The 7,111-nt window shown below is 36.2% G+C and overlaps 1 protein-coding gene across 1 annotated transcript; it reads right to left on the bottom strand.

Annotated features, from left to right (window-relative positions):
- Positions 1 to 2,696: 2,696 nt before the first annotated feature.
- On the bottom strand, positions 2,697 to 4,112 carry LOC134722739 (uncharacterized). Its single transcript, XM_063586362.1, has one exon. It carries the CDS (start codon positions 4,110 to 4,112, stop codon positions 2,697 to 2,699), a length of 1,416 nt encoding a protein of 471 aa, XP_063442432.1.
- Between the last annotated feature and the right edge of the window lie 2,999 nt (positions 4,113 to 7,111).

Genomic DNA, 7,111 nt, shown 5'->3' with positions numbered 1-7,111 from the left:
ATATTAAGTTTGTCCTACATTTTGTACAAGTACTTTCCAGAGGAAATTCAACCCTAAAGGTATTATTGCATATCTTAAACACGCCAAAGAAATGTATGCTTAATAAATAAATATGTTACATGGTTGTCTTTCTACTGCATTTTCATATTTTTATTCTTATTTCGCCTTCCTTTTTTGGCCTCTTAAATTTATATTTTTTACTTGCATTGTTAATCGAACTTTCTAGACGATCTAGTTCTCTCTTTGATTGTGTTTTGAAAAGGTTTAACCGTTTTTAGTTCTTCTAAATTATCTCAATTCTGTACGAAAAATAATCCCGAGAAATGCAAAAATAATAATTTGAAAACTATGATTAACAACTCACTGGGACATCAAAATCCTCGCCACTTCGGGAAGCGTTTCCACACGCAATACGTTCTTTAATTCATTCCAGCGTTCCAACTGATCAACTATCTAAATTCTCTGTTTGTATATATAGATGATACAGCTGTTCTATTACTCTTTCTTGCAGAATCCGTTAAAGATCGCTTTCTTACATATTTCTTAGATATACGGTAAAATTTGTTATTTTCCGACATTTCTGTTTTTCTTTACCGGTATTTCCCACTAATATCAGTCGTAAATGAATATAACACAATTCACACCTCAAGTTTATTCCAAAATATTCCAAGTTACAGTGAAGTGACTGGATCCAAAGTATAAACAGTAAGATGAGATTGACTACAAAGAAAATGCAATCATCATAAGATTTTGTACCAAAAAACAATGTTCAAAACATTCACAAAATATAAACATAGGTGTGAAAATATTGTAAACAGTCATTGTAACATCTAGGATTTACACAAGTAATGAATAAAGTTCGTATTTTCGAAAATAAACAAATTATCAGATTGGCAATATTTATCATTGTCTCAAGTTCACATTAACGGCATTGAAATAGCTAAATTTACTTTCATATTATTACAAAATGCATAGAATAATTGTAAAAATCAACATACCTTATTTGTTGACTGATATTTCTATATAATTCAAAATTAAAGGGTTCAAAATTGTCGTGACACGTTTCTCAATTTTCAGGGGAAAATATGATGGGGAAAGTAACCAATGTACCTAGGTTAGTTTCATCAAAAATCAATAAATTTGCAAAACGAAATTTGCTACAATTCTAAATAAGAAATTGGACTTTACATACCAGCCCCTAAATTGGGTTCTTAACTAGAACGCATTTATCAAAAATAAATCAAAAGGACAATTATATCATAATGTTCAATAAATGTCTTTCATATCAACACGAGTTTGGTGGCAGCTGTGGGTTTTTAGTCACCTTCTACAAGAAGACACAGTTTCGCAATTGGTCTCATTAACACAGAATTTGCGGTTTTCACTTTGACAATTCTAACAACATTGTCCTTGTCTTTGATTAGTTCAATCACACGAGGCATGTTCCACGAATTTCTCGGTGCATTGTCGGAAATGAGAACTATGTCTCCTACTTGCATATTTCTTGTCGGTTTTGTCCAATTTGTTCTGCGCTGCAATAGAGGTAAGTATTCCATTCGCCATCTTGTCCAAAATAGATCAGCGAGATACTGAATTCTTCTCCATCGCCTTCTAACATAGCTGTCGGTCTTAGAGAACACACCAGGTGGAAAGCTTTCACCCGGACGTTGAAGTATCAAGTGATTCGGAGTCAGTATATTTAAGTCTGTAATACTATGTGACGCTTCTGTGATCGGACGTCCATTAAGAATACTTTCTACTTCACAGAATAGAGTCATAAGTCCTTCATCAGTTAGTCGAATGTTCTGTTCGTGCATGACTGAATAGAATACCTTACGCACTGATCTAATAAGGCGTTCCCATACTCCTCTAAAGTGTGATGCAGACGGCGGATTAAACTCCCACTGAATGCGTTTCTGAATCATGAATTCCTGTATTTGATTAAAGTTCCATCTTTTTATTTCTTCTCCTAGTTCCCTTTCTGAACCAACAAAGTTTGTTCCATTGTCTGTCCTTATAAAGACTGGCACTCCTCTTCTCGAAATAAATCTCCTTATAGCATTTATGCAAGAGTCAGTGTCTAATGAATATGCCAATTCGAGGTGTATTGCCCTAATAGTCAGGCATGTGAAAATTACACCATATCTTTTAACTACACTCATTCCTTGCTTTACCTCAAAGGGTCCAAAGAAATCTATTCCAATTCTTGTAAAAGGCGGATCATCAGCCTGAATTCCTTCTTTCGGAAGATTTGCCATTTTCTGTTTTGCGCATGTTCCTTGATATTTCTTACATCTGACGCATATAGACACTAAGCCTTTAATAATAAAATTGGCTCCTAAAATCCTATTTTTTTTTGTCTAAGAACGGCTAAGATTTAATTCTTTCCTAAATGTCCAATTGAACGATGAATGTTTCAATAATAAGTCTTGATATCGGTGAGTCCTTAGGCAGGATGATAGGGTGTTTTGATTCATACGAAATATCCGATCGCTCCAATCGTCCACCAACTCTAAGCAATCCATCTTTGTCGACGAATGGATCCAGTTTGCTCAGTTTTGAAGAAATCTTGAGAGGACCTTTCTTTTCAAGAGTCTGTAAATCATCATTTAAGTGTTTATGTTGCACATAACTAATCAATGACCTCTCTGCACACTCAACTATACTTGTTATAAGCGTATCTGACATCTTCATACTCATTTTTCCGTTTCCGTCGATTTTAATACTGTTCTAGCATTTCTAAAGTTGTTGGCCGCAAGTACGAACCGTGCTGGTATGGTGACTAAGCGTTCCCAATTCGAAAAGTAAGAAATAAGACGTTCCGTTCCTTCAAATGATTCTACAGTGCAAACAGCCACTGGTTTCTTAACTTCTGAATCATTGCCGATAAAACTAGTGTCCTCGGCACACTGTGGGAATTCAATGTCTTTATCCCATAAGACATCTGGCCCACGAAGCCATTGTGGATTTCTGTTAAATTGTTCAATAGTCGCTCCTCTGGAAGCTAAATCAGCCAGGTTCTCTTTTGTGCCTATGTAGTGCCATTGGTTTACTTTAGTTGATTCATGAATAACAGCCAAACGATTGGCTACAAAAGTGTGAAAACGTGTCTTTGAGTTTGCTATATATCGCAATACTGACATACTGTCTGAATAGTAATAAATGTCATCAAATGAGTATTCTATCTCTCTTATAATCATGTTTCCAAGCCTAACGGCACTAGTAGCAGCTGTCAGTTCCATCCTCGGAATAGTCATCGATTTAAGCGGTGCTACTCTCGATTTTCCTAACAAAAAGGAACACTGTATACTACCTTTTTCATCGACTAACCGTATGTAAAATACACAACCATAACCTTTGTCACTTGCGTCTGCAAAACAGTGTAGTTGGCATAAAACAATAGCCTTGAAGTGTTGAGGCTTGTAGCATCTATCTATTTTAATGTTTCCCAATCCCTTAAGCTGACTGAGCCATTTGTTCCATGACGAAAGTTCGCTGTTGGGAATTTCTTCATCCCATCCAATTTCTTTCTTGCATAATCCTTGTAGTATTGATTTGGCTATCAATACAAACGGAGAAACAATACCAATAGGGTCATAGATTGAGCTGACTATGCTGAGAATTCCGCGTCTTGTTGACGGTTTTTCTTTAATGTTTATGTGAAATCCAAGTTTGTCATCTGTTATATACCAATACACTCCAAGTGCACGGTCGGTGAGACTATCATCTCCACAATTCCATTCCTCTACATTCCTTGCAACATTTTGACTGTTACTTGTCCATTTAGTCATATTAAATCCGCCTTCTTTGCACAATTCAGTTACATTCTTTATAAGCGATATAGCACTTTCTTCTGTATCGGTAGAACTCAAACAAATATCTACATACATGTTCTTTGTCAGTGTATCAATCACTAAAGAATCAAATCTATCCTTGTTTTCTGGTGCCGTATTTTGTAGAGAGTAATTACTACAACTCGGTGAAGAAGTAGCCCTAAACAAATGTACTGTCATCCTGTATTCGTTAGGTTCAGTATCAACATTTCCGTTTTCCCACCAGTAGAAACGTAAAAAGTCTCTGTCCTCAACTGGAACCTTCACCTGGTAAAACATTGATTCGATGTCACCTAAGACTGCTATTTTATCCTGTCGGAATCTGATCAGTACGCCTCAAAGATTGTTAGCAAGGTTTGGACCCTGTAATAGCTGACTGTTCAAAGAAATGCCCATGTATTTGACAGAACAATCGGAAACAATTTTGTCCTGTTTTTTCGCATGGTAAACTCCATGGTGCGGTAGGTACCAAACTTTGCCATCATTTCTATCAACATCTTCAGTAGGTACAGGTTCTGCATAGCCTTTCTCAATTATCTTTGACATGAAATTACAGTATTGTTGTTTGAAGTTATCGTTCTTGGCAAACTTGTGTCGGAATCCATTTAGCCTTTTTATGCCTTGTACTGAATAATTCGGAAAAACAACATCCTGGTCTCGAAATGGAAGTGCTATGCAGTAGTGCTGGTTTTCTAGATGTAAAGAGCTCTCAACTTGCTGCATGAATATTTTATCATCAATAGAATTCTCTCTTTTGTCTTCGGTCATTCGTTCCGGGAAGTCTAAATTAATGCTCTGCATTAATAAGTTCAACTGTGTTTCATCACATCCTTCATTTTGCATATGAACTCTATTCACTTCAAAGCTTGAACTGTCTCTTATAACGTTCCATAATATCCACCCAAGTTTTTGTGGCATGTGGGGAGCCGCTCGGTCTCGTGCATACGTTAAACGCTGTATAAACATCAGGTACGTTGTTACCTATCATAATTCCTATGTCCGCGTCAATCTCTGGGATATCCACTGATTCCAAATGAGTCCATTTCTTGATTTCTCTTTGAGTAGGAATATGTTCCTTTGATACGGGCAGGTTGTCCTTAGTATATACTTTAGGTAAATCCACCATGTGTTCCATTGACAGACTAGACACTTGAAGGCCATTAATTGCACATGTATTTATAGTTTGTGTGTTTCCCATTGTACTTATAGTTATCTGAGTTTTCTTTCCATTAGCTCCAAGTTGACGCATTAACTTCTGGCTACAAAATGTTATGCTACTGCCTGAGTCGAAGAAAGCATAAGTCTCGACACTCTGGGATCTATTGTTCAATTTAACTCGCACAGGGATTATTGCCATAGCACAATTCACATCACCAGCCCCTTTATCACTACAAATGGAGCTAACTACAACTGGCTGTGTGCCTTCATGATTTGTGGGTATTTGAGGATCATCCTTTTAACAGATGGCTCCTGCTGTGACGATGATTGTTTGTTAATTTGATTGTCAATATGAAGTATAGTTGGATGAAGTCGCGCACATATTGAGCATTTGAGTCTCCTATTGCACTTATTACTCATATGGCCTTTCTTAAGACAACCAAAAAAATATCCCTTAGATTTCAAGTAAGCGATTCGGTCTTCACGTGGACGAGCTGTAAGTCGTTTACATTTGTCTAAAGCATGTGTACCTTCACAATAAGAACAGCGCATCTCAGTATGTGCATTTTTTGCCACATCACATACATTTGAAACCTTTTGTCCATGTTGTCGCTGTTGATTTGTACTTCTAGAATTTGAATAATTTATGGCGATGTTGCCATATGTCGGATCTGTAGCCTTTTTGGCTTCTGTTTTTATAAAGTTCACAAAGTCATTAAATTTAAATGTGAAACCTTCACACGAAAAACAACATTTCTTCAGCGATCATGCATATGAAAGGGCAATTTTGACATCAGACGTTTGATATTTTCAGAATACTCTAAAACGCTTCCGGCTTCCATACTCTCCGTGCCATACTGACATTCAACCAAAAAACCTGATGTGCTTATATCGTCACTTTGAGTTGGTCCGTATGATTCATGAACATTTTGTTTCGGAAGTTTAGAAGTTTTTTTGATCATGTTGACGGACGGTAGATTCACGAAATCTAACTTACTTGTTTCCTTTAAAATTACTGATTTCGTTTTAACTGGTTGCTGTTTCGATAACTGGCTGTACTGTACTTTGCAAAGGTTTCGATTTCAATTCAACATTTTCAAGTTTTACTTTCGGAGTTTCAACATGGTCAATTTCAAACTTGTCGTATATCTTAGCTTTTGCATCAGCTACATCTATTTCAGTTTGCATCTGAAGTTCATCTTCATCTAACTGTAATGCCACTTTCGCCATTTCAAGTTCTCGCTTACGTTTCATTGCTTGTCGTTTTGCCTAGAGCTCAATCCTTTTTTCCTCCACTTCAAGTCGTTTTGAAGATACTGGCGAGCTACCCGCGCTTCTTACTGACCTCCCATGAACACTTGCCTGCACTTTCACTGGGTTAGCATTGAGATATTCTTGTATCTTGAATTGAATGTTCATTAGAAAAGTATCTCTTATAGTAAGAATTTTCATATAATCTTCATGCTCAAGGGCATTAAGTTTATCAAAATGAATTCTATGTTGGATATGAAATTGTTCATATTCCTACATCTAATTACCATAGCGCAATCTTATGGTCTCGAATGTTTCGTTATCAGAAATCAGTCTTATTATCTTTTCACTTCATCTTTTCAATCCATCATAGGATTTGGTTATTTGTTCTTCACTAAATTCTTTACCTTTATCGGTATACTTTCTTGGCCTAGCTCCGCCTATCGCCTCTGAGGTCTTCTGTTCTTCCTGTTCATCCGTTTTATTTGTTTCAAAGTTCTTATCCATATTTGATTCTGGTTGTACAAATTCTCCTAACTCTGTGTCCACACTTTTCAAAGTTATATTTTGATCTATTTTGCTGACAACCTTATCTGTGTCCTCACTTTTCAAAGTCGAATCGAAATCTATTAATAGACTGTCTTCCTTCTGTGACGTGCTCATATTCGTCAAATAAGTCAATGAATATTTCCCACTAATATCAGTCGTAAATGAATATAACACAATTCACACCTCAAGTTTATTCCAAAATATTCCAAGTTACAGTGAAGTGACTGGATCCAAAGTATAAACAGTAAGATGAGATTGACTACAAAGAAAATGCAATCATCATAAGATTTTGTACCAAAAAACAATGTTCAAAACATTCA

Source organism: Mytilus trossulus, chromosome 6 (genome assembly GCF_036588685.1).
Source record: "Mytilus trossulus isolate FHL-02 chromosome 6, PNRI_Mtr1.1.1.hap1, whole genome shotgun sequence".
NCBI lineage: Eukaryota > Metazoa > Mollusca > Bivalvia > Mytilida > Mytilidae > Mytilus > Mytilus trossulus.
Note: the sequence above shows the minus strand (reverse complement) of the source record. Positions and strands in the feature narration are given on the sequence as shown.